A 27,171-nucleotide genomic window follows, 5' to 3' on the forward strand; every position below is an offset into this window, starting at 1 on the left:
CATCCCGGCTCTGGGGCGGCGCTGACAGTCTGGTCCGCGCCGGGCAGCGGGCGCAGCAGCGGGCAGGGCTGCCGGCAGGCACGGAGGCAGAGCCCCGCCGCGCGCGCCCCGGCCCGCGCCCGGCGCCGCGCCCCAGCCCACCCGCGGGGCGCCCACCTGCTGCCCCGACGGGAGGACCCCGCGGCCGCTGCCGCTGCCCAGGGCCGGGCGCCCGCGGCGGCACCATGAGTCCCCGCTCGTGCCTGCGTTCGCTGCGCCTGCTGGTCTTCGCCGTCTTCTCGGCCGCCGCGAGCAACTGGCTGTAAGTCGGGCCGGGACCCGGCTGGGCCGGGCTGGGGCCGGGTGGGGCGGGGCGGGGCAGGCCCTGGGGGCAGCGGCCGGTGCCAGGCGGCGCGGGGCAGCAGGCGCGGGGGCGCCCGGCAGGTGTCTCGGCCGCGGGACGCGAGGTTCATTCGCCCTCTGCGCTGCCGCCGCCACCACCACCTGGGCTTCCCTCTGGACACCCCTCTGCCCGGGTCCTGCTCCCAGCACCGAGAAGGCAGGGGTGGCGGCGGCGTCCTGGGGATCCCTAGAGCGCAAGGGGTGCGAGCGCGGGGCGGCGGCTGGAGTGGGTCGTCGGGCGCGGAGCACAGCCCGGACTGAGCTGACAGGTCGCCGAGGAAGCCCACTACCGGGAGGGACCTTGACTCCTAATAAATAGCAGGTTAGTCCCGAGAAGTCCAGGAGCTAGCTGCCCTCGCCGACCTGCCCCGCGCTGCACTGCGGGCTGGGCTGGAGGCGTGCAGGGACCTGTTTCTACTTAGGGGGCGGGATCCCGGATAGAAGGAGGGACGGAACCGGGACCACCGGCCTCCAAAAGCCCGAGGCTGGCGCTGGCCGGCTGGGGCAGGAAGAAACTCCGTCCAGACCTTAAAGAGGACAACAGCCCCCTACCTCCCTGTGTCTCGCCTAAGGAGGAAGGGGTGGTGACCGCTGGTGACCTGTCTGTCTGTTTCTCCTTGACTGGGCCTGGCTCAGGGGACTCCCTGCGAAGGGACAGAAGGTTCACTGGGGCGGGTGGAGGGATTCTAAAGGGATGAGCTTTCATGAGTGGGGGAACAGAGAAGCAAGAGGACGCTGGACACCTTTTTCATCCCCCTCAGTGACCATTCCCCTGGCCCCAGGCTTAACCCTGGTCCCAATTCCTTCTGCCCAGAGCTCTGCCCCCATCTGCTGTGGGCAGCCAGTGGGGAGCCAAGCTCCAATATTGATCTGAAAAGCATGAGGTGGGAAGGGGGATAGCCAACAGTGTAGCTGGGGTTTCCATGGAGACAGCGGGAGAGGAAAAAATTCTCTCTGCATCAAGACCAAAGAACAAATATCTCCCATGAAATTGCCCTGAGTGTCCAATGGCTGTTGCTATGAGGTCATTGCGGCCGCCCGGGCCCTGCAGGCTGGAAGAAGTGTGTTCGTTGGGGTCAGAGCCACCCAGGGCTTGGGGGACGGAGGTGATGTGGAATTCTCCCAGCTGTTCCGAGAGCGAGAGTGAGTGACTCCAAGGCAGCCCGAAGTGGCTGCAGAGCTTTTGTTTTTCTTGGAGACTTAATTTGATTAACACTTCAGGGGCAGTGGCAAAGTGTACAGAAACCGAGGCCCACCGCCTCCTCCCACTACCTTCGGCAGGCCGTCTCCTTGAGTGGGGCCTGGGTCACAGAGCCGAAGAGGGGAGCTGATTTGGACATGGGGGAGTCTGGGACCCCTGGAGCTGAGTCTCGGAAGCATAGGTTCCGAGCATGGGGTCTCCAAAGTCAGCATGAGCGGCAGGAAGAGCAAGAACTGGGTCTGACCAGCTCAGGACTGAGGGCTACGAAAAAGGGAAAGGTGGCAATTCACGGGTCTGACTCAGGCTTTCAGGGAAGAGAGAGACATCCTTCAAGAGCATCTAGTGTCTTGGCTCATTTTATAGATGAGGAAACTGAGGCCCCAGGAGGGGGAGCTACTTGCTTAAACTCAGAGATGAGAACTGAACCCAGGTGCCCTGACTCCCGGGCAGTGACATACCCCCTTCCCTGAAGCCGTCCCAAAGTTAAGCCAGTGTGGTCCAGATAGTGTCACTACCCGTCCTCAGCCATGTCCAAGCCTGAAATCCCAGCTAGGGAGGCAGCCCCAGCTTTGGGTCACGCAAACCATGGGGAATTCCAACACAGTTCTCGTGCTTGCGCCGTAGGGGGTGAGGTGAGGAGGGGAGGCCGAGAGGGAGAAGAGAGGTTGGCAAACCTGTTCTCTGCAGCAGTGATGGTTCAGGTTGCCATGAAGCAGGTCTCTGGATGACCCAGCTCACTCCTGCTCCACCCCGGGCTTTGAGCCAAGGGTCTCTCTGTTCAGCCCAAGGCAGGAGGAACAAGAGGCTTCCCAGGATCCTACCGAACCAGAGAGGCTGTGATGGAGAAGGGAGCTCTGGACACATTCCAATACTGGGTCCAACCCCAGGCCAGGGACTGGGCCAGCTCTGGGGGAAATAGATGTCACAGCCTGGCCCCCAAGGAGCTTGGAGGAAGACAAGATAAGAGCAAAACCACGAATGGGTGAGACAGTGTGCATGCTGTTGCTCTGAGAGGGATGAGCTGAATGAGCTGGAGCAGTTATGGAGGGGACTTGTCCTGGAGATCGTAGAATCTGGACCACAATAATTAGAATAGCTCCCCCCGTGCTATCTAAATACTGACGACATCTGAATCCCAATTTACAGATGAGAAAGTTGGGGGATCACAGAGGTAATTGCCCCAAGTCACCTAGCCAGTAAATGTCAGAGGCATCTGACCCAAAAGCTGCCTCTAGAAGGAAAAGCTTCTGGCGGGCAGATGTCCCTCCAGGCACGGTGGCTGGCACTGTGTCTTTTCAAGTGTAGGCCACGCTGGAGGTCTGGCCCCAACAGGATGGCTGGCAGTGCTCTCAGAGGAGCGAGGCCTGAGTGTCCACTCCCCTTCCAGTACCTGGAGTCAGGATTCCATCCAGGGTCAGTTGGCTAGCCGGTTCAAGAGCCAGTGCTGTCCGTTGTCTCAGAAGGGCGGGTGGCCTGGCGGGGAGGCCAGGTGTCCCGCTGCGTGCAGCTGTTGGGCAGGGTGGAGCTTGGAGCTGGGAGGGCTCTGCCGCCTGAGGCCTGGGCAAGCCCAGAGAAGCTGGAAGCCGTTGATTAGACTTGTGTCTGGCACCAGGAGCTAGTTGACAGCTTGTGGCAGCTCCCACCACAGAGGGAGGGATGAATGGATGAAAACAGTCCATCAGTGGAAGACCTGGACTCTGCCACAGACCTGGGCTCTGTCTCTGAATGTTCCCCCTGGCACTGGGGCTAGGCTGGAAGTCGGGAGACCAGGGTTCCAATCCCAGCTTGGCCCCCAGTGCTCAGCAACCTTGGATGGGCCTCTGTTCCCCTCTGGGCTACAATCCTCAGCAGGTGGTTCTGAACCCCAAGTGCAAGTACTGGAAGAGTTAGAGAACAGATAAACTAAGGTTTCATCATTGTGGACACTGAAGACAGGCAGTAATGCATGCAGCTGGGGCCCCAACGGAGGCCTGTTAGGCCAGGGCAGGGAGCCTGTGCTGCACTCAAAGGTGGTCCAGCAGAGTGGCTAGGAACTGTGTCTCCAGGACAGACAGTACGCAGTTCCACCCCCAGGTCTGCCCCTGACCAGAAGAGTGACCTTGGACAGGTTACTCAGCCTCTCTGAGGCTCAGTCCTCATCTGTTAAATGGTACCCGTCCTTGGGGGTGATGAGGGCAGAGTGAGCCTGTGCTCATAGCATGCTGAGCACAGTGCCCGCCACAGCCATGGAAACAGCAGCATGGCCACTGCGGGAAGCTGAGGGTGGCTGTCACTGCACTGGGGAAGACGTGCCCCTGGTTACAGAGGTGTTGGAGAGAACGGGCCTGCTGCTCGGGGTGCTGCTCCCAAGCCTTGTTTACCCAAAACTGTTCTGTCCAGATCCTGTGATCTTACACAAGTCACACAGATAGGCTCCTAGGCTGCTGCCTACCTGCTCTTCAACCAGGGCCCCTGGAAGTGCCTCACAAAGGCAGAGAGGCCAGCCTGGCTCCCGGGCAGATCCTGCCGGCCCGAGGAGCGGTTTCTGGAGCCCCTTCCATGCCACTGCGGGAGGCATCTCAGTCCCCACTGGATCTGACTCCCGGCAGGTATGCATCTCCGTCTCCTGGCCAAGCTCCTGTGTGCCTGCTTACCTGGCAGGGGTGTGTAACTCCCTGAGCACAACTTGCTGGGCCAGGTGTGGGCAGAGCCAGCCTAGATGTGCAGTGCCAACCCCACAGGTAAAGGTGTGGTCTGTCTCCCCCAGGAAGGGTCCCCCTCATCTCCAGCTAAAATAAAAAAAAACCCTCCCTTCTAAATAGAAAAAAACCATCCACCTGGAGCACCTCCCATGGCTGTGGGCATTGAATCACAATCACTAACACACCCACGGCCCTTTATAGTTCACATGTTCACATCAGTATTTCTCAGATCCTACCATTGACATTTGAGACCTGTCCTGAGCATCATAGGATGTTTGGCAGCATTCCTGGCCTCTACCCACTACATGCCACTTATGCCTCAACGAGGTGGCCACCAAAAATGTCTGTAGACATTGCCAAATGTCCCCTGGAGGGCAAAATCACCCGACTGAGAATCAGTGTCTTAAAAAGCATCTATTAGAACCTATGAGAACCACATAAACTGTCCCCCTCCCCCTTCACAGGAGGGAGTCTGCATTCTTTTCAGCCCCACTTCAGAGGCCCAGAGGTGCAGTGACTTCCCCAAGGGCATTCTGCACATCAGAAGCAGGACTTGAACTTGACTTGCTCTCATGTGTCCAGATCTCATGGTTTTCATTCCCAACTATAGAACTGTTCTGAGAATATCTAACTGTAGTCTAAGAGTATGGCTTCTTACCTCTTCTACAAGGTTATAAACCTCTGGAGGCCGAGGCTGTGACATAAACACCTCCCAGCAGCCTCGGTGCCTGGCACATGTCTGGCACGTAGTAGGTGCTTAGTCAACATTTGGTGAACAAAGGAAGGAAGGGCCTGTTCACTCCAGAGGGTTTTAAGTTGCTGTCATATCATGGCCCACCTTCAAAGACCTCGAGTAGGAGGGAGGCTCTGCTCTACTGCCCTGTGTCTCAGGTGATGCTAAGATGTGCCAAAGTGAGTATCAGAAAGTGTGCCTGTCACCTGGCAGCTCCCGGCCAGGGCACCCCCCAGAGCCAGGCTAAGTGCTTTCTCCCCTCACCCTCCTCCCAGGGCCCCGGGACCAGGCTCTGCCCCAGGGGTTTGCTCAGGCAGCAGTCACGACCCAGCTGTCTGCTATGGCTTGACTTTCTTCCCTCAACCCTGGATTAGCAATTGAGCAACTCAGCAAGCATCTGACAAGACAGTGCTCCCCAAACCTGTTGAAACTTGCCCAACTTGGTCCCTGTGGGTGCATTTGGAAAGCTGAGCATTTGCACGAAGCTTCCTCCTCTTGTTCCTCCCTCTGGGAAGAAGGGCTTGGCCTGAGCCAGCCGGGCACCGAGTTGGCCAGGGAGCCACATACAGGGGTGACAGCTGCCCACCATTGCCTCCCCAGTTACCCCCACTCCAAACGAGCTTGCAAGAGCCACTCAGTTAAACTCAGCTGGGAGGCGAAGCTGCGACCCCATGGTTGCTGTCCAGATTTCCGCAGGAGTTGCCAGGTTTTATCTCTGAGTCCTGAACTGCATCTTCTGTGATTCAGCCAAACCAGGGAGAAGGCTCGCTCCCTGCCGTGACCCTCCCCAGCTCCTCCTTCCCCACTCCAAACCCCTCTCCACCTCCCCCATCTCCTGGCAAACTTGAAATCAAACTCTGTTTTCAAAGTTCCCTGGCCAAGTCAGAACCCCCGCAGTGGAGGGGACCTGGTCTGAGAAGAGAGGCGGGGAGAGGTGGGTAGATGGAGAGAGGGATGTGTCCGGGGAGGGAAGGAACTTCCCGACAGCTCGCAGCTTACGAAGGAACTTTGGAGAGGCCCATTCGAAGCAGCATGAAATTGCTGATGAGACTAGAGGGGCCTCTTTCCTTCTGTGACTCTGAATGGTCCTTCCAGACCCGGTTTCTCACCCTGTTCACACACAAGTCATATCATCACAGGATTGGGTCTCAGGAACTCTTTCCCAAGCAGAGTGTTCCTCTTGAGGCAGGAATGTCCATCTGCCCCAGTACCCCAGGCAAAGAGGACCGAATCACAGCCATCAGAGTCAGAGGGGTTCTCAGAGATGATGAGTTCATCCCCGTTCTGGGACACTGAACCTCCAAGCAGGAGAGTGACTGCCTGGTAAGCCTCATTTAATCTTGTGAAGCACTCACTTGTCAAGACCATCAGGCACTGTGCTAGGCATTTGGGGTCACAGAGCATATTAGTGGTAGAGCTGGAACTCCACCCCAGTCTCCCGACTGTCTTCCCAGAACTTTCCCTGCAGCAGATGAAAGCAGGCCTGCAGCCCATCCCCCTAGCCAGGCATCTCTGCTGGAGGTGATGAGAGACAAGGGAGGAACCAAGGTTTTCCCATCTGCCCTACCCTGTTGTGGGGGAGTGAGGCGGGGGAGGCGCTCAGCCACAGGCTCTCCCAGGATCGGGCCTTTAGAAGGGGTGCGCCAAGGCCATGGAACCCACTAGAAACCTGGAACCACCAGAGCCTGAACCTTACTCCAAGGGCAAGAAAGGCACTCTGGGGACAAGGGTTGGATGGGTCTTTGTAGGGGAGAAGCTCTCTACTGGAAAACAAGGAGGCGAGGCAAGGTCAGTAAGTGCCTTAAATTTGACACCTACTCGCCTCCACCCCACAAGTGCCCCAGAGAGAGAAGAAAAATCCTCACCCCTGGCCCAGCTCTGAAACCATCCAGGTTCAGGTCTGAGTGGCTACTTTCTGGCCCTGAGCCAGCCACCAGCTCCTGGGAACAAATACAATGAGATGGAACATGGGGGCTCCCTAGTAGGAAATGGAGGACAGGGAGGAACTGTAGGGAGCTGGGGCACCAGGGTGCTGAAAATAATGGAAACTGGGACGCAGAGAGACAGAAAATGGGGGTTCTAGCTTCTAAGAATGGAGAGAAGGAGCTGGGGATCCCAGGAGACAGGCAGAGGGGGAATCACACCCTGAGGTACAGGGGTGGGGCCTTGGACTCCGAGGAGGCCATCATTTCCCCCGACTGAGGAAGGGCACTGGGGGCAAAGAGAACTTGACCTGGGCATTGAGAACTCTGGAGTTACACCACATCTGGAAAGAAGGTGGCAGGCAGGCAGCACCCCCAACCCCACACCCACTGTGAGTGTCTCCAAGGCCAGCCCCTCCGCGCTGGCTGCCCCTCCAGGGGGTACAGGCTGATGGCAGCAACTCCTTCCATGGCCCAAGAAACTGCAGGGACCCCAGGCCCAGACACTGTCCAGGCAGTCACATAACCACTGAGATGGCTCCCCCCTTGGCATTCCTCACTCCTGAACGCAACCCTGAGAGATGCCTTCACTATAGTCCAGAAAAGACACAGGGCTCTAGAAAGACTCATCAGTGAAAGAATGAGACCACCTTCCTCAGATCATTGCCCACAGATGCCAAATCATCATGCCCTCGGTACCCTGGGCCATCTCTGCAGTCTGATGAGCCAGCCCAGGCTTCGGAGCCAGAATGGCCTGTTTTCAAATCCTGACCACTCCTGGCTGCATGGCCTTGAACACATGCCCCTCTGAACCTCAGTTTCCTCATCTGTAAAAGGGAGGGATTGATACCCACCTGGACAACCCTACATGGTTTCAATAAGGATATAGTAAAGCAAGTGACAATTCTTTAAAAAGCGCAAGTGACAATTCTTTAAAAAGCACAAGTGACAACAGATGTAAAGTCTCTCTCTTCCAGTCATCTAGTCCCCCGAATGGTTTCCAAGTCTTTTGGGCACACCGGAACTTGTCCCGGACCCCTGCTGTCCTCACCCCAGCATCCCAGCTCCTAATCTAACAGCACCATCCCCACTTCATCCCATCTCTTATACTCCTGGTCTTTGGAGGATCCATGTGATGAGCCAGAATCACTGGAAACATGTTCTCTAACTCTGCATACTCCATCAGGAGATTCTGACAGAAATCTACAGCTGCGATCGAGGCTGGTATGATCCACTGTTCCCAATGGACGTGTGTCCTCCCATCAGGGGTGCTCAGCTGAAAAAAAAGGCTGGGAACCCAGATCAAAGAGAGCTGATGGAGCCAAGCCAAATAAGACAAATGAGAAGAACCAGTCTGTGGTCCAGAAGAAGGTCCAGCTCGAGGGACTCTGAAGAGGCTTTGAGATGACAGTGATGATGACGATGAACATCTTAATGATAATGATGTAATGATGTCACCAACAGAGAAGGAGTGCCTACTATTGAATATTTAATTCATTTAAGCCTCCTGAGATCAGAACTATTCTGCTCCCCATTCTGGAGGTGAAGACACTGAGGCCCAAAGATGTTCCCTCACTGGCCTCAGGTAACACAGAGATGGGATTCTGACCCATCCGTCCATCTCTCTTGCACAGTGCACCACACTGCCTGCCATGCAAAGGGATAAGCCTCCAGGACAGGGACACTGTCAGGGGAAGGATGGCAGGAAATTAAGAGCGGATACAGAAACCTTCAAAGGTCTGAAAACAATTGGAGGTGTGAAAGCATCTTGGGGAACTAGGTCCTCCCCACCCGCCATGAGAACACGGTCCTGGATGGGGTCTGTGTCCATCTAGCCTTCACCCGGCTGCGTCTCCCAAGGCGGCTCTGTTCAGCAAGCACCCGTTTCCTTCCGGAAGACTCCTCCTCCCGCCCGCTTGGCCTCCTTTCTCTCTGGTGTCACAGGCACGACTGCTCCTGAAGGCTCTAAATGTGGCCCGGGCAGGCCGGGAGGCCAGAGGGAGGGGGCAGAGAGGCCTGGGCTGGCGTCCCAGCCCCCACCTGGACACTCGTGGGGCCAGGACCCACGACACTGATCTGCCTGGCCTCCCAAACGCTCCAGCTATTTCCCGTCCCCTGTCCTCTTGACGCCCAGAGCAAGAGCCGGGCAGGAGTCAGAGAGGTGCGGATTTTCCTCTAAGAATTTGTATATTTTTTTTAAAAAGCAAGCAAACCTGGAAAAGCTTGGGACAAGCCCAGCTAATTTTAGTTTCTAATGAAAACAGCAGGTGGCTGAGAGGATCTGATCTCCCTGGCAGGGCCAGGGCCCTCCAGCCTTGCAGGCTGCAGGCACGGGCCGGGCGCGGGGAGGGCCTCCTGGGAGGAGCCTGAAGGACCGGAGCCCCCGTTGGAGAAGATTGGGCATGAGCTGGCTGGCAGCGGTCGTGGGGCGGCCTGGGCCGGGGGGTAACCCGATCGATGGCACGGCTGTGGCTGGAGCCCTGGGTGGCCGGGGCAGCAGGTAGCAAATTGCTAAGCTTGTGCTCAGCAGTGGCAGGAAGAAGCCTAAACTGGGGCAACAACCAGAAAGAGAGAAGAAGCAGGGATGGCCAAGACCCTGCACCGGCTGGCCCAGCCCAGTGGTAGCCAGCGCCAATCACGCCCAGGCTCTGTCTCCCCCAGGAACGGCTTGTGCGGCTGACATTTGAGCCCCACCCCACTCCAGGTTAGCGAGTGGCAAGCGTGTCTCTAGGGGAAAGGTTGAGCCACCTTAAGGTGTGGGGAGGGGGCTCCTAAGGCCCCAGGGACCAACTGCGCCTGCCCCTAAGGGTCTCCAAGTCCTCAGCAGACTGAAAAGCAAAGGAGCCCCTCTTTCCTCCCTCACCCCCGAGCACTCTACCAGGAGGGGAGCAGAGGGGACCTAGTCAGGACAGAGCCTCCACTCATACTGCAAGCATTTATTGAACACCTTCTACCCGCCACGCCCTGGGCTAGGCATCAAGGAGGCCACAGACACGACGTGACATTGAGGGTGGCGTCAGCCCCCCATGGCTGTCAAACAAAGCAGAGCCACAACCAGGGTACAGGGGAAAGAGAGTTCCCAGTTCGAGCTGAGTGTGCATTCCAGCTTTGCCACTCACTAGCTGTGTGACTTTGGGCAAATCACTCCACCTCTCTGGGCCTAAGTTTGCTCATCTGTAAAATGAGGCCAGGTACCCTAACTGGATGCCAGACAAGTAAGCAGCATGGACAAGGGCCTGTGATGCCTGGGATACAAACTGTCCCCACCCCATTCCCAGCTCCATTTCCAACTCTGACACCCAGTCCTTCCCAAGCAAGATTCTGGGTTTGGAGAGAGCCGGGTTGGGGGGTGGGGCTGTACCTCCTATGGCATGGAAGGGGACAGCTGTGGGGCCAGAAGAAGGCAGGGGCTGGGGGTGGTGGGCACTGGTGCCAGCCTTGGGGACAGGGACACTCCTCAGCAGAAGAGGTCCCTCAGCTTCCTGGAAGCTGTCCCAGTGACTCACAGCCATGGCAGGCCAGCAGCTCACCCCTAAATCCTACTACTGTTATTTTAGCCTGTGTCCCCTCACTGAGTCCTGAGCCTGGCAGAGGGGATGAGTAGTTCCTCCGGTCCATCTCCCTCCTCATTCAGTGGCAGGGGCTCAATCTATCAGCCTGGCATGGGGCCAGGAGGCCTTTGAGGCTTGGACCCACCCCCTGCCCCCATCATCCCAGCCAACTCTGACATAGACCCATTCGTTTACGGTACCGTGAGGAGATGGGCTCCGAGTTGGGTGGGGACTTGCCTAAGGTCACAAAGTGGGTTGGTGGCTCAGCCAGGCCTCCCCAGCCTGCTTCCCCTGCCCAGAGAACCCCTGCCTTGCACACAGAAGCCAGGGCCCAGCACAGCCCAACCTGGCCCCTTGGCCGGACGCAAGAGCAGAGGCTGAGATGGGGACATGCCAGCTCTATGCCCCCACGTCACAGAGGGAATAGGGCGCCCCCTTCTTCTAGAGTCCAACCCTAGCATCTGAGCAGGAAAGGATCCAGCTTTAGGCCCAACGCCTTGTCCCCTCACCTGTGGCCTCCCAAACGTGGACCTGGCCCATGGCCAGTAGTCAGGCTCTTGGCGCCCCCTGCAGGCCAAGAGCACCAGGTGGGACTAGCTCCACGGGGGACCCCTTCCCTCAGCTGGCAGAGGCAGAGGGAGCAGCCAGGCAGGGCTGAGGTGCCAAATCGGCCCCCTTCCCTTACAGACGCACCCTACCCCTGACCCTCAGCCACCCTTGTCTCCTGTCTGAGAAAGTCAGGCTTTTGCCTGCGCCTCAGGACACTGCTAGTCTGCATCCTCTGGGCAGGACCTGGTAGAGAAGACTGGGAGAGTCCCAGGAGGCAAGGAACGTGGGGAAAGTGAAGGCAGCTTAGACAGCCTCAGCCCGAGACCGCCCACCTCCACCAGCCCATGCTGCCAGGGAAGGGAGAGACCATCACAGTTACGGCGCACTCATGATGTGCCGGGGTGAAAGCCGGATGCAGCAGCCGCGTCTAATCACGTTAACTTCTCACAGCCGCCTGCAGAAGAGGAACCACGACCTCCATTTCCAGACAAAGAAAGCCAGACTCAGGCCACACAGCCAGGGGGCTGGTGCGGCAGTGAGGAAGAGAGCGGGTCCCAGAATCAGATTCCCTTGGGCTTAAAAGGAAGCCTCACCAGTGGTTCCCCAAGGGCTTCCCATAAAGTGTCCTCCACGCTAGTGCCAGCCTGGCTTCACAGCTGCTGCTGGGAACCTGTTAAAAGCCCAGATGCCCAGCAGGCCCTGCCTGGAGTGGGGCCCAGACACCTGTGCTTTCAACAAACCCCACGAATGTGTCGATGCACAGCCGGATTTGAGAACCATCGCTCTGGTCCAGCCCAGGTGCCTGACATATAGAATCCAGCTGCTGATTGTGCACCCGTGGGGCTGGAGAGCTTGGCAGCCTGCAGGCAGCCCACCAACTGCACCTTGGGTTGAACAAACCCAGCTCCCAGCAGCCTCTGCCCACTGGTGTCCTTCATCTCCTTGAGCTACATAAAAGAATATTGTCTCTACCAAAGGCTTTGAAGCCGGACAAAACCAGGTTCGAGTCCTGGCTCTGCCTCTTACTAGCTCTGAGGCCTTGCACCCAAGGCAAAGTGCGTAACCTGTCTGTGCCTCAGTTTCCTCCTCTACAAAATGGGGGTTCTTTGGCTTGCTGTGAGGATTAAATGTAATAATGTAAGTAAAGTATTTAGGCTTTGCTGATGAAGGGCCATAAAAGTGTCTTATTGTCATCGTCATAAAAATCTCCCCTATCTTACTAGGCTTTCTGTGTGCTTTTCTGTCTGGGGCCACTCACTTATTCATTCCCTTGCTCAGCAAACAGACGTCGAGTTTCTGCCTCGTTGCCTCAGACCCCGGTCAGACCATCTTTCATATGCAGGATCGCTCTTGCTCCTGACAACAGTCCCCTGACTTGGCCGCAAGCATGGTCTCTCCTTCACATTACAGATGGAAAAACTGAGTCCCGGAGAGTGATGGGCTTCCCCATTTATCCTTCCTTAGACAAGAGATCTGTGCAGCTTCCCTTGTAAGATGCACCAGCATCTTCACCTCCACCCCTAAGAGGGTCATCGCCCCCTGCTGCTCAGAAGACTGGGGTTGCTGGGCTGGTTCCCTGTGGAGTCAGGGGCAGTGGGACATTTGCTTTCTTTTGCTCAGAGCCCTTGATCTGTGGGGCTGAGGCTGAAGGTAGAACCAGGGTCTGAGTTTCCTGCGGGCAGGTGATGGAAAGGCCCCTTTTCTTCTCTGAGCTGACCTGTAAAATAAGGAGTCTGGACCAGACCACCTGGCAGGGAACATTCCTTAAGTCTGTGATCCTGTGCACTCTGCTTTGCCTCCAAGAACCTGGGGGGCAGCACCAGGGAACCCTGCCCTGGGAGGATGCATCTCCCACTGAAGAAGTGGGACAGGGAGGCAGGGGAAGGAGAGGAGCACTTCCAGAGTCACCACTCAGCTCTCTTCCCACCATCAGGCTGCCACTTGTGCACCTACTATGTGCACTGGGCCCTGGCTAGGGATGCTGGGGTGATGAGAGGGGACAGGCTGAGGGGCAGTGTTTGGAGCACAAGCCTCAGGGTCATCCGGACCTGGACTCCAATCCATGTCTGCCTTTACAAGTCAGGTGACCTTGACAGTCATCTCACTGCTCTGAGACATACCTGGCGCTTAGTAGGTGCTCAGTTAATGCACTCCCTTCCCTTGAGAGAGAAACCACTTTCTTCCTCACAGGGTCTTTCCCCAGCTCTGCCCCACCCCCGTGAGCTCCTGGCCCAGATCACAAAGTGGCCATCGTTAGATGGGGCAGAGCCTTCCAGGGCCCTCATGGAGGGCAACAGGCAAGAGGCATGCCCATGGGGTTTGCAGGAGTTTGAAGCTTGGCTCTGGCACTTGTTACCTGGGTCATCTTGGGCATGTCACCCTCTTAGCCTTTATTTTAGAAGCCACAAAATGAACATAATTGTCACCTCATTGATATGGAGTGAGGAAGCAACAGAAAGAAGTGCTGGCCGCAGTGCATAGCACATAGTAGGTGTTCAAATCAACAGTAGTGCTCTCTCTGTCCTTGCTGAAATGGATGCAGTAGAAGCCTTTCCCACAGGTGCCTCATCCCAGAGTGCCCTGACATAAATGATCTCATTTGGACTGCAGTCCTCACTGTAACCCTGTGAGGTGGGGCAAATATTGGTGCCCCATCCTCAGGCTATAAAAACTCCAGAGGCTGAGAGGAGAGCATGGCATGCTTTGTTTTTAAAGCCCCCACCACCACCACCGTCTCCAATTCCCCAGCCCCCTACTGCCCTCGTCCCAGGTGCTGCAGCACTGATGCTGGTCTCTACCTGGTGGCCCTGGGATGTGGCTGGCAGTGAGGATCATGGCCTTGTATCCTGAAGGTGGGCTTAGGTCATGGGGGTCCCTGCCTGGGGGCGGGAAAGAGAGAGCCAGGGCAGACAGTGGCTGCAGCCTCCCACCTAGAGGGTATCTCGATATGGAGCGGTTGGAGCCCATAGGCCAGGTCTGAGGTAACATCAGGGCACAGAGTTTGGAGCAGGGGCTGCTACCCCATCAGGGAGAGATCCCACAGAGGCTCTGTCAGCTTCCCTCCCAGAGCTCCCCCTTCTTTGTCTAACTGGAGACAGAGGCCTTGTACAAGACAGCATTGCCCCCTTCCCACCCCAGGAGCTGGGCAGGAGGGCTATCACTGGATCCAGAGAGAAATCGACCTCCAGGACCCATCGCTGGGACTAGTCGGCCCCCAGACACCTGGGCGAGGCATGGCCTCAGCCTGGGCATGGAAGGAGGAGGGCAGGGGCTCTGCGTCGCGTCCCACCCCCCACCACCCTCTCCCCAGGTACCTGGCCAAGCTGTCCTCGGTGGGGAGCATCTCCGAGGAGGAGACATGCGAGAAGCTCAAGGGACTGATCCAGAGGCAGGTGCAGATGTGCAAGCGGAACCTGGAGGTGATGGACTCGGTGCGCCGCGGCGCCCAGCTCGCCATCGAGGAGTGCCAGTACCAGTTCCGGAACCGGCGCTGGAACTGCTCCACGCTCGACTCGCTGCCTGTCTTTGGCAAGGTGGTGACGCAAGGTGAGGCAGGGGCTGGCGGGGGTGCTGCGGACCCTGGAAGAGACCATCGTGTCCTTGGGTAGGGAACCACATGCCCATGAGTGACCTGACCTTTCCATCACTTACCAAGTTAAAGCCACATACGATGCAGATGGAGGCACCAGGAGCATCAGGACCTGGCAGGCAGGAGTCTGGGTTGGAGGGCTATTGGAGGGGGATGCTGTTCTCTGGCTGTGCAGCACAAGACAGTGTGCCATCTTGTCAGTCCTTGAGCTCCCATCCCGTTGTACAGTCAGACACTGAGGCTCAGGCAAGGGAAAAAGGATAGAGTTGCCCAGGGCTCCTCAGAGGGTAAACGGCAGAATCAGAATTCAGACCTGGAACTCCAGACCCCCAGCCCCATGCTGTTTTTACCTTAGCAACGGCCTCTCGTAAGCAAGCCCATCTTGTTCGTCTGTACCTTTGACGAACCGTGCAGAGAGCATCACCGTGCCCAGCCTGGAGACCCTGGGAATAACAGCACCCGGATCCTGTCCTCCCGGACTCACAGTCAGAGCAGCGACTACAGCTCAGCAGGGGCAGCAGCGTACAAACCAGGAGCACCAGCTAGGGACTAGATGCTGCTTTAAGTGTTTTCAGTAGTATTAACTCATCTGGCCCTTTGAGATAGGCCTCCTTATTGCACATGAGGAAACTGAGGCACAGAGAGGTCAACTCACCCAAAGTCACAGAACCAAAAAATAGCCAAGCCAGGACTTGAGCCCAGGCAGTCCAGCTCCAGGGTCTTGCTCTTACCCACGATGAGAGAATGCTGTGATGGAGGGGATGTGGGAGCCTCGGGAGCACAAGACTGGACCCCTCCTCTGGCCAGGACAGGATGCTCAGGGAAACCTTTCCTGAGGAGGTGGGCCCTCAGCTGACACCAGAAATATGAGAAGGCATTAAGCCAGAGGAAGGTGGGCCAGGGCAGAGAGAATGTTCCATGCAACTGGAAGGCTCCTTGAGAGGTCACCAGGTCAAGCCGCTGCCCTCGAGGGAGCGTTATAAGTCAGTGGCCTCTTCTACTTCCTGAGTGTGAAACTGACACTCCTGAGCCACCTCCAGTCAACAGGCCCCTTGACTTGCTCAGGCAGCAGGAAGGCACTGCTTGGGCCAACCTTTGTCTTGGCACCTGTGGTCCTGGACGGCTAGGGCTGCTGGGCTTGTGGCAAACCATTTGGATGCTGTTGGAAACCAACTGTGATAGAAATTTGGAAGCCATTCTCCTGGGAGCTGGCAGGGACCAAAAAGGCACGATCATGCTTGGCATGACTGAACGTTGCTGCTCCAGAAAAGAAGCGGAGACCCAGTCAGCGGCCTGGTAGCAGAGGACCTCCCAGGGTGAAGGTTCCCCTGCCGAGCACCCAGGGCTGCCCGCCTGATGAGGCCCAGGTACTAGGCTCAAACAGCAGACCCCAAGCATGGGAAGCCCCTCATGCACAGTAGGTGTTCCATATTGTAGGTGGATTGGTGGATAGATTGGCAGGGTTTCACATGCCAGGCCCCTTCACACCCCCGTGCCTTTGCACATGCTATTTCCTCTACTCCAAATACCCAGCCCTCTTTCTCCACCAGCTCAGCAGCTTCCTCCTCCACAGTCTTCCCAGCTCCTGCAAACAGGTGGTTGTTTTTACCTCTGTGCTGTAAAGCTCTTTGTTCATGCTGGTGTTTTTTTCTCTTTGGGGGGGGGGGCTTGTTTTTGATGTCATTTCAAACCTAACAAAAAAATAGCAAAAATAGTACAAGGAATTCCCAGATACTCTTTTTTTAAATCTCTGTGTGATGTATTTATTCAGCTACCTACTTTCGTTTTCTTCTTTTTTAAATCGAGGTATAATTGACATATATTAGTTTCAGATGTATAATGTAATAATTCCATAGTATGTATATATTATGAAGTGATCACCACAGCAAGTCTAATTAACATCCATCACCACACACAGTTACAAAAATGTTTGTCTTGTGGTGAGAACTTTTAAGATCTACTTTCTTTTTTTTTTTTTTTAACTGAAGTATAGTCGGTTTACAATGTTGTATTACTTTTTCGTGTACAGCATAGTGGTTCAGCTATATACATATATACATGTATATTCCTTTTCATATTCTTTCTCATTATAGGTCATTGAATATAGTTCCCAGTGCTATACAGTAGGACCTTGTTGTTTATCCATTTTTGGGGGGGGTGGGCGGGTTGTTGATTAGGTTTATTTCGTCAGTTATTTTAACAGGAACTACTGGGGACTGAACCCAGGACCTCGTGCATGCAAAGCATGTACTCTAACCACTGGGTTATACCCTCTCATATCTATTTTATATATAGTAGTTAGTATCTGTAAATCCTGAACTCCCAATCTTTCCCTCCCCATCCTCTCCCCCCATAACCATAAGTTTGTTTTCTATGTCAGTGAGTCTGTTCCTGTGTTGTAAATAAGTTCATTTGTGTAGTTTTTTTAGATTCCACGTATAAGTGATATCATATGGAATTTTTGTTTATCTTTCTTGCTTAACTTCAGTTAGTATGACAATCTCCAGGTCCATCCATGTTGCTGCACATGACATTATTTTATTTTTTATGGCTGAGTAGTATTCCATTGTATAAATACACCACAACTTCTTTATCTAATCATCTGTCAGTGGACATTTAGGCTGTTTCCATGTCTTGGCTATTGTAAATAGTGCTGCTATGAACATTGGGGTGCATGTATATTTTTTAATTAAAGTTCTCTCTGGGTATATGCCCAGGAGTAGGATTGCTGGATCATATGGTAAGTCTATTTTTAGTCTTCTGAGGAATCTCAGTACTGTTTTCCATAGTGGCTGCACCAAACTACGTTCCCACCAACAGTGTAGGAGGGTTTCACTTTCTCCACACCTTCTCCAGCATTTATCATTCATGGACTTTTTTAATGAGGCCATTCTGACTGGTGTGAAGTGGTACCTCCTTGTAGTTTTGATTTCTGTTTCTCTGATAATTAGCAATATTGAGCATTTTCTCATGTGCCTGTTGGCCATTTGTGTGTCTTCACTGGAGAAATGTTTGTTTAGGTCTTCTGCCCATTTTTGGATTGGGTTGTTTTTTGTTACTGAGTTGTATGAGCTGTTCATATATTCTAGAAATTAAGCCCTTATTAGTCATATCGTTTGCAAATATTTTCTCCCATTCCGTAGGTTGTCTTTTTGTTTTCTTTGTAGTTTTCTTTGCTGTGCAAAAGAAAACAGATCCCTCCCAGAGCCAGGGCGTGCTTGGAGAAAAGGAGCCCCATTTGTTGAGGGCCTCCTGGGCGCTGTCTTGCATCAGACCCCCCTCACGACAATCCTGAGTGTGGAATGCTCCCACGTGACAGCAGGCAGAGGGTGTAGTGCACCCAGATCCGGCACCTGCCAGCTCTTGGCATGAGATCCTGGGCAGGGTCCATCCCCTGTCCTTGTCTCTGCGCCTTCCTCCCTAGAAAGTTGGGGCAATCCCAGGACCCAGCTCCCAGGCTTCCGGCAGGAGTCAGAGATGATATTTCCAAAGGGCCGATTGATTCCACGGCACCCCTCAGGGGACAGGGGCAGCTATCATACTGCCAGCATTGCCCGAGGTTACACAGGCTCCAACCCCACCCTCCCTCCACTCCCAGGCAGTGTAGGCCCCCTGCTACTGGCCTACAGAGGCAAGACAGATGGTGACATAATGGTGACCAGTGACGATTGTGTATAAGTCAGGGCCAAACTGTGTCCTCTGGCTGAAAATCTGCCAGACATGTGGTGAAGCTGGATGGGGCAGAGGGTGGTTTTTGGCTGAGCAGGCGTTCAGGGCCAGGTGTGGGATGGCCTTTCTGTGGTTTGGTCCTTGCTTGATCCCAGTGCCTAGAGTAGCGCCTGCACGTGGGAGGTAATTGATACATATTTGTGGAATGAACGACAAGAGTTTGAGGATGGGAGGGAGAGGCGGTGGAGTCTGGCGAAGGTTCGGTGTGGCCGTGAGCAGCAGGTGTGCTGGGTCTCAGAGCGGGCTGGCCAGAGCAGGGCAGGCATATGGGAAGGCGATGCCAACCCCTCTTCTCCTGCTTCCCTCCCTCTGTAGACAATGCGGGGCCTCCCCCTGCCTCTTCACATCTTTCTCTGTGACCTTGATCACATTCCTGTCCCGAGAGAGGACTCGATGAGCCTTGAGGCCCCTTTGGGCTCCAGCTGCCTCACCGGGAGGTGATGTGGTGCACTGGTTGTAGCAAAGTGACGGTTCAGCCCAGACTGTCTTTCCACTCCCCATGCGTCTAACATCCAGGACACCTCACTGACGGCACCATCAGGCTGGAGCTGAGCAGATGCTTTTCAGGCCTGGGCAGTGACTAACACCTGTGTTCTCACCTTTGTCCTCAATATTGGCATCACATTGGACCCAGTGAGGGTGAGAACGTTCTTTCCTTCTGGGGACCTCTCAGGCCAGCCTGTGGTGCCAGCAGATAAGGCACAGGAGGTCTGAGGAGGGGGTACCCCAGAGACATTCTGCACTGGGGCTTCCTTGAAGACAGACTCACCTTGGCTTCCCATCCTTGGCATCCTTGGTGCCATTATAGAGCCCGGCTCACAGCATGTGGCTAACAGATGTCTGATGAGAAAGGAAGTGTCTCTGCCCTAAGGAAGGTTTTACCCCAATGCAAATATGTGGACAACAGGCCCTCAGGGTTTAAGTGCCCAACTCAACATTCACAGTAGCTACTATGTCCCAGGTACCTACTCTGAGCGAGGGACTGGGCTGAGCACTTCCTGTCTGTCACTTCATGAGATTTCCATACCCATCTGAAGAGATCAGAACTATGATCAGCCCCATTTCTATGAACAAGAAAACTGAAATCACACATCTAGGAAGGGGCAGAGCTAGGACTAGATCTCAGGCCTGCCCGGCTGAGCATCCTCGCTCCTCCCCAGTACCCACCTCTGTCTCCAGGTAGCTGTGAAGGGCCTGCTTTGTGCCCAACCCTGTGCTGGGTTCAAGGTGGGGCAGAGAAGGTGAGGGACAGCCTGGCCCCTGGACCTTCCAATCTGGCTGCAGAGGCACTTAGAAGATGAAATAGTCTGTCCGATTCTGCGTGGGGCGGGTAGGCCAGTGAGAGCGCCCGGAGTCCTGGGAGTCCATGATGGGGGGAGGGATGTGCAGAACTGCTGGGGTCTTGCCTGCCAGGCAGCAGCATTTTCCTCACGTTAGAACTGGGGAAAGTCACATCACCAGTAACAGTCTTAACATGGCTTTGTCCAGTTCCAAAGCCTTTCCCCTTTCCCCTGTCTTTCATTGCCTCTTAAATCTAAAGAGGCTTCCTGGAGGCGGTTTCAAGAAGAGATGAACTTTGCAGAGAAGAAAGCAAAGGAAACTGGAAAGCAGGCTGGGGGCAGGGATGTGGAGAGGACGAGGACAGTGACTTTCTCAGAGACCCGGGCCTGTCCTGCCCCACCTCCCCAGAACTTCCACTGGGTCTGCTTTGGAAACACATGAGTTATGCTCGGAATGACACTGCCACCAGGACACCTGCCCGGTGCCCCAAGGATCACCATGTCCGTAGCTTCCTTTCCAGCCCAACTCAGCCTCATCTGTTTCTCTTCCAAACACTCCTTCCTGCTCAAACATTCTTTCTTCTGACATCTGGGGAGACAGTGCACATGATGTTCACGGAAGAGCACAGGCCTCGAGTCAGGCGGGCCTTGGTTCCAGTTCCCACTTGGCCAGGGAACCCCAGACAAGCCACTGAGCCTCACTTTTTCCTCCATCAGGCAGAGCCGGAGAGAGCCAATCGCTCAGGTGGCCATGAGCAGATGTTAGACAGCAGATGGAAAAGCCCTCGTAAGCCCTCAGAGAGTGGAGCTATCCCCTCAGGATAACTCTGAATTCCCAGCCCCCGGCAGCCTTAACACCTTGGAAAAGATGGCAGTCAGGCAGGATCCAGAGGACACTCAGGATTTAAGCTGGTGGAGCCAGGGAAGGAGGTGCCCTGGAAGAAGGGAGAGCAGGAAGAGAGGTGTTGGCTGTGGGAGGGGGAAAATGGATTTATGGAAAAGGCAGAAGGTCCCAGGGCAGCTGCTAGCACCTTCAAGAGCCGGCTCTGCTGTCCCAGGAGGACAGAGCCAGGACTGTCTCCCCGCTGCAGCTGGAACCGGCCAACGCCCGGACCAGGGCCCATTCATCTAGCCGGTCACCGGGGAGCTCCCCTCTGCTGCCCTCGTAGTCGCACCACAATCCTTCTCCTGTGTCTCGGTGGTCTCTGCCAGGTGCCCCACCGGGGAGTGAAGCTCCAGCTGGGCAGAGGGGACGAGCCCAGAGGGGCACAGCGCTGGAGTCAAGAGGCTGGAGGAGCCGCTGCCATCGGCTCTCAGGGCACAGTTGCTCATCTACATTCTCCAGGCCTCTGGGGCCTCCTGTGCTGAGCACAGGCCAGCTGCTCACCACCCCCAGGAAAGAACCCACAGAAGGAACTAGACACGTCCCACAGCTCATGGCTTCACACGTGGGAGATGGGAAGAGATGTACTGTCGGGGAGCAGGGAGGTTCCTGTGGGCTTGCCTCCAGGCTCTGCGAGGCCGAATCATGTCAAGACTGCCTGAGTCCGAATTCTGGTTCCGCCACTTCCTGGCTGGGTGTTCTTGGACCAGTTGCTTCACCACTCAGTGCCTCAGTTTCCTTTTCTGGAAAATGAGGAGGAAAAGTCTCTACTTCCCAGGGTTGTTGTGCAGAGTACATAAACTCCATCAGGGGTTGAGACAGCGCCCAGCACAGGCCACTTCCCCAAGCTTCAGCTCTTGTTATCACCTTCCTTCCAGGCCCCCATGGAGAGAACCGTAGCCAGTTGCTCCCAAGGCCAGGGTAAGGGGGCCTGGAGTCCTGGAGATGGATGTTGGTTGGGGATGGGGCAGGGGTCTCCCTGAGCCACCTGACAGGGAGCTCTGCAGCCAGGACTGCTAGCACTCGGGAGAGGAGGTGGGCCCAGAGCTGGGGTTGGGCCAGGGGCTGCCTGAGGGCCCAGAGAAGCAGAGGAGAAAGGACATGCCAGGCCAGGAGCTGGGGCCACCCTGCCAGTCCCATCCACCCTACCTCCCGCCTTCCCTTCCCCCCTGGTCTTTGGGGCAGAGATTTGTGCTGGTTCAGGCCTGGAAATACCAGAAATACCAGAAACTAAAGTCGTCTCTCTTTGGGCGGCCACAGCACAAAACCAACCAACATGATCCTGCTATTAACCTCGATTAACTTGGAGAGGATTCCTTCTCGGGCTGTCAAGGCCCCTGTGGCTCCAGCCAAGCCCCCTCATGCTGGCCCCAAATGGCCAGGCCAGGGCAGAGGGTGGGCTGTGGAGAGTGGGTGGTGGGCAGTATCCCCGGCTCAAGGGCCGAGCCGAGAACAGGGCGTCCTGAGCCGTCGGGGCTGCGCTGCCCCCGGCCCCAGCACTCGGCCTCCGCTGCCTGTCCACAGACGCGGGCACACAGGAGGTGATTGTTTCCGCCTGACCACGGCGACTGCTCCCCGGGGCAGCCGAGAGCACAGACCTGGGTGTCGCAGAGGTAATTGCCAACCACGAGGCCAAAGCCTGCCCCCTCCGCTCCTGCGGACACAGACACTCCAGCAAGAGACAGAAGGACAGTCACGGGCACACAGAGGCCCTCACAGGGCCCAGGACAGGAGCAGAGCCCGTCTGGTCACACACCCAGCTAGCCGTGTGCACATGCACTACACACACACACACACACACACACGCACGCACAAATACACTCCCTCCCACCACCCACACCCCCAGAAAGAGGCTACACAGCAGCTACACCCCCTGAGGCACAGTTCCTAGGAGGATAAAAACACCCATTCAGGCAGGAGATGGGGCAGGCACTGAAATAGAACCGCCAAGAAGCCACGGGGCAGAAGGGAAGACAGGCAGCAGAGGCGGACAGACCTGTGTTTGAGCCTTGGTCCTATCCCTTCCTGCCTGGGAGACTGGGACCCCCTTCCCCTCCCCAAACCTGCACAGTGCCATCTGTGAAATGGGCACGGATAAAACTCCCAGCGGCAGAGGGCATCCCCTCATCAGCAATGGCTGTGGTAAGCAGTAGGGGCCATTGTCACTATGATCTGCTCTTAAAGGTGTAAGGAAGCAAGATAGTCTCAGAAATGGGCCCAGTCTCAGCAGGGGGGCTGGGGCAGGTTCATAGAGTGGGGGACCCCTCAGCCTAGAGGGGCCAGCTGGGGAACAGGTACAAAAAGGGCTGGGTGGACAGGCCAGCTCTGCTACTTCTGTAGTCTTGCTAAGTTAATTCACCTCTCTGAGCCCTTCTTGTCTCATAAAATGACTAAACCTGTGGCGAGGCTGTGAGAACAGGACATGACGGTAGCTCAGAGCACTGAAGCTGGGCTGTCTGCCTGCTCAGCCATGGGCTGTGTGACCTGGGACAAGTTGGCTAATCTCTCTGAAAACGGGGATGATAACAGTACTTAACTGATGGGTGCTGTGAGGATAAGGGGTCAGCACACGTGCAGACCGCGGAGCAGTGATCGGCGTGTGCAAGTGTGTTTAGCCATTGGTCTGGTAAGGACAAGCACCGGCACAGCGTTTGAGTCCTGGCCCACGGGAGTCAGCCTGCCTTGCTCTCTCCAAGATGGAGGCCCCATCTACCCCTCCCCTCTGAAAAGGAGGGTGCAGGGAGGAGCACTGGGACCCAGCCCTGCCCTCCCTCTGCCTCCCACAGGGACTCGGGAGGCGGCCTTCGTGTACGCCATCTCTTCGGCAGGTGTGGCCTTCGCGGTGACGCGGGCATGCAGCAGCGGGGAGCTTGAAAAGTGCGGCTGTGACCGGACGGTACATGGGGTCAGCCCACAGGGTGAGTGCAGGCAGTGGGGAGGGCGCGGGCGGAGGGCAGGGGCCTGGGCCCTGGCCCTCACTCACCCTCGGCTCCCCATGCCCACCGCACCCCAGGCTTCCAGTGGTCAGGATGCTCGGACAACATTGCCTACGGTGTGGCCTTCTCACAGTCGTTCGTGGACGTGCGGGAGAGAAACAAGGGGGCCTCGTCCAGCCGGGCCCTCATGAACCTGCACAACAACGAGGCCGGCAGGAAGGTAGCGTGCACAGCCCCGCCACCCCTCATCTGGGAGAGGGCGGGCTCGGTGAGGTCCCCACTCTCCACCCATGTGCCACTCGGGAAACAGGCTCTCACTAGCACCAGGCACCTCCTGCAGGTCAGTGGGGTGCAGGGTGGTGGGAGAGGGAAGCAGACAGGTGACCAGGTGTTACAGAACCATGTGTGTGGCCCGCAGCACAGCACGTGTGCCCCCAACGTGCCCCATACACACATAACTACACAGGTATGGTCTCCATCCCGCTTTGTCACACACATCACATAATAAACAGCAGAGCTGGACACTTTCTCTGTGTCGCTGCAAAGGTCATGTGCTTAACTGTGACACCATCTGCCACCTTGATCCCGACTGCAAGGTTCCTGTGCAGGTCCAGTGCAGCCGTGTTCTTCTCCATCACGTCACTGTTTTTGTATGACACAGCCCTTTAATGTCTCTCCTCTATCAACTCCGAGTGCCCCAAGGGCTGGGCCAGTGTCTTCAACTGTTCCCAACAGTTTACCAGCCTACCATGGCACACAGCAGGAGCTTAATACAGAGGGAGCACAACAGTCAAACTTCCTCCTCTCCTGCGGGCCTCCCCGCATCCTTGCCCCCGCCTTGCCCACCCCCTAGCGGCCCCTCCCTGGCCTCCCCTGACATCTCCTGATGGCCCCTCTCCCCTCCCCGTCCCCCGCAGGCTATCCTGACACACATGCGGGTGGAGTGCAAGTGCCACGGGGTGTCGGGCTCCTGCGAGGTAAAGACGTGCTGGCGAGCCGTGCCGCCCTTCCGCCAGGTGGGCCATGCACTCAAGGAGAAGTTTGATGGAGCCACCGAGGTGGAGCCACGCCGTGTGGGCTCCTCCAGGGCACTGGTGCCGCGTAACGCGCAGTTCAAGCCACACACAGATGAGGACCTGGTGTACTTGGAGCCCAGCCCAGACTTCTGTGAGCAGGACATGCGCAGCGGCGTGCTGGGCACGAGGGGCCGCACGTGCAACAAGACATCCAAGGCCATCGACGGCTGTGAGCTGCTGTGCTGCGGCCGTGGCTTCCACACAGCACAGGTAGAGCTAGCTGAGCGCTGCAGCTGCAAATTCCACTGGTGCTGCTTCGTCAAGTGCCGGCAGTGCCAGCGCCTCGTCGAGCTGCACACGTGCCGGTGACTGCCGCCCGGCTCTGCGCCCAGCAACCACCCCGTGGCCCGGGGAAGGCCAATAATTTAAACAGTCCCTCACCACCCACCCCAAAAGATACTGGTTGTATTTTTTGTTTTGGTTTGGTTTTTGGGTCCTCATGTTATTTATTGCCGAAACCAGGCGGGCGACCCCAAGAGCACCAACCGGGGCCTCCCTGCAGCCTGGACCCTTGTGGCTGCCACTGACCAAAGGGACCTTGCTCATGCCTCTGGCTGTCCACATGTGGCTGCTGCTGACCACTCAGTTATCTGTATCTGTTTTTCTACTTGTAGACTTAAGGTGGGTAACAAAGAGTGTTACAGCCACATGCCTACTGACTCTGCCCTCCAGGGAAAGGGGTGACCCTATGGCAGGGGTATGGGCGCCATCTCCATGGCAGTGGCACCCCCAGACATACACAGATCCCTGGCTGCTTCAGCTCGGTGGCCTCGTCTCTCAAGCCCTCTGCAAAGGAGATGGGCAGATACCAGGTCCAGGGCAAAGGGTTAATTTCAGGCAGCCAAGGGCAGCTGAGGTTCAACCTCTGTGAGACCCCACAGCCCAGCAGCCAAGCTACCCCTCACAGAGGGAGACCTCTACCCCCTGGTCCCTCCCAGGCAGGAATACGGCTGCGTCCCAAGTCAGAGACCCCAGCAGGGCCTTCACAGCAACACCCCAGTGTGCGTCTCTTCATGGTGCTGCTCCTTGCTGAAGCTAAGAGTGGAAACGTCACACACACACACACACAGGAGCAAAGCCCTCTCCCAACCTTTATTTCACTCCCTTAACCAAATCTATCGAGCAGATACTGTTCTGGGCCCTGTCCTGGGCTGTCTCACTGGACGACCACAGCAATCTCGTGAGGACAAGACAGGGATGCTTGTGCCCATTCTGCAGGAGAAAGGGCAAGGCGCAGCCAGGTCCCACAGCCAGTAGGTGCAGAGGCAGAGCCAGAAGAGCCCTCCAGCCAAGACAGAGCAGGCTCTGAGGGAACAGGAGGACAGCTGGAAAGCTGACGAGGTAAGGTCTCAGCAGCAGAGGCCCTCCCGCCCCCAGGCACCTCGGGCTCTGAGGAGCCCCGCAGAGCCAGCACCAGCAGCCCGGGCCCGGCCCTGTGCAGGGCCAAACCAGCAGGAGCCCAGCCCAAATTTCTGTGAGCAGGACCTGCACATAGAGAGCCCTGGCCTGACCCAACTGCTTCTCAGATGGGCTCCCAACCCCCAGAGGGCCTTGCTCTCAGCCCAGTCTCCAAGCTGCCCCCACACTGGGGCTTCAAGCTCCTGGTTTGATGTCTTAAGCTCTGGGATCCCCTTCAGAGGATCTCAGAAGACCCCCAAGTTCTTGGCTCCAGGGTTCTGTGTCTAAATTCAAAGTCTCAGATCCAGAACACGGGCTCCAGCCTGTAGACGCTCTACTCCAGGCCTGTGTTTTGTGCCTCCTGGTGTTGGCTCCCTCACGAAGAGAGGGTCAACACCCTTGGCCCCCAGCCAAGCTCTCTGCTCAATGTCCACCCAAGAAGGCCAAAACCAAGTGAGATGCTGGACCCACATTCAAATGCAGGGATAATCGTGGGGCAGGCAGGCTCTGATGTGGATGAAAGCTGAGCTGACCGAGTGTCCCCACAGCAGCCCAGCTGGGCTCACTGCTCCTCTGGCGGGCTCTGCTCAGCTGTCTGCTCAGCGCCAGGGAAAATACTACCCCTCACTGCAGAGGCCAGGCCCACACAAAGGAAGCAGTGGAGACCCCTCCCCCACCCCAAGTCCTGTCCCCAGAGCCTGGGGACTAGCAGATCCAGGCTGGATGCTGGTAAGATGGGCACTACCCCAGGAAGAAGTGAGAATGCCTGTGCCCGTTCATAGGCTTCACCTTTCCACCTACCAGGAGGCTCCTCAAAGCAGATCCTCCTGGGTTCTGAAGGGTGTCACCTCGGTGAAGCAACCAAGATTCTTGCAACCTCTGCCCAGCCCGACCACCGCTGCCACCAGCACCCCAAAGGCCAAAGGGATCCACAGACGCAGGAAAATGGCACTTCCTTGGACACACCCAGCTCCAAACTGTCCCAAATAAAGAGGAGGAACCAGCACAGGCCTGACAGAGCCCACCCACCCTGGAAGCTGGCCAGAGGGTCCAAGCCCTGCCCGAAACCCTCTCCACTAGTCTTACCACAAGGCAAAGGTGTCCTCTGAGGCCTAGGGCTGGACAAGCCCCGCCTCTGGCTGCTGCTACCCCCTCTGCTGTCCCTGCGCCATCCCCAATTTTTATACTAGGCTCCTTGCCTTTGTGACATCCCCATGAAATAGTCCGATGCGCGATAAAATGATTATTTCTTTATCTTGCAA

The 27,171-nt window shown here is 56.5% G+C and overlaps 1 protein-coding gene and 1 long non-coding RNA gene across 4 annotated transcripts in view; one reads left to right on the plus strand and one right to left on the minus strand.

Annotated features, from left to right (window-relative positions):
- Positions 1-15,039, minus strand: part of LOC141579631 (uncharacterized) — a 126,027-nt gene extending 110,988 nt beyond the window's left edge. Inside the window, exons 1-2 of the long non-coding RNA XR_012511406.1 lie at positions 14,670-15,039; positions 14,333-14,597 (exon numbers count right to left, since the gene is read on the minus strand). This is a non-coding gene — a long non-coding RNA (uncharacterized LOC141579631). The remainder of the gene's footprint in view (positions 1-14,332; positions 14,598-14,669) is intronic.
- On the plus strand, positions 1-27,171 carry WNT4 (Wnt family member 4). 3 transcript variants are annotated; one of them, XM_074377225.1, is made up of 5 exons: positions 1-301; positions 14,329-14,564; positions 23,286-23,417; positions 23,513-23,655; positions 24,452-27,171. In XM_074377225.1, the coding sequence occupies exons 1-5, from the start codon at positions 225-227 to the stop codon at positions 24,818-24,820; spliced, it is 957 nt and encodes a 318-aa protein (XP_074233326.1). In that variant the 5' UTR covers positions 1-224; the 3' UTR covers positions 24,821-27,171. The 3 variants fall into 3 exon arrangements, with proteins under 3 accessions (XP_074233326.1, XP_074233325.1, XP_074233324.1); XM_074377224.1 differs by having other exon boundaries at positions 6-301; positions 23,328-23,417; positions 24,353-27,171; XM_074377223.1 differs by having other exon boundaries at positions 10-301; positions 24,353-27,171.

Source organism: Camelus bactrianus, chromosome 13 (assembly GCF_048773025.1).
Source record: "Camelus bactrianus isolate YW-2024 breed Bactrian camel chromosome 13, ASM4877302v1, whole genome shotgun sequence".
Taxonomy (NCBI): domain Eukaryota; kingdom Metazoa; phylum Chordata; class Mammalia; order Artiodactyla; family Camelidae; genus Camelus; species Camelus bactrianus.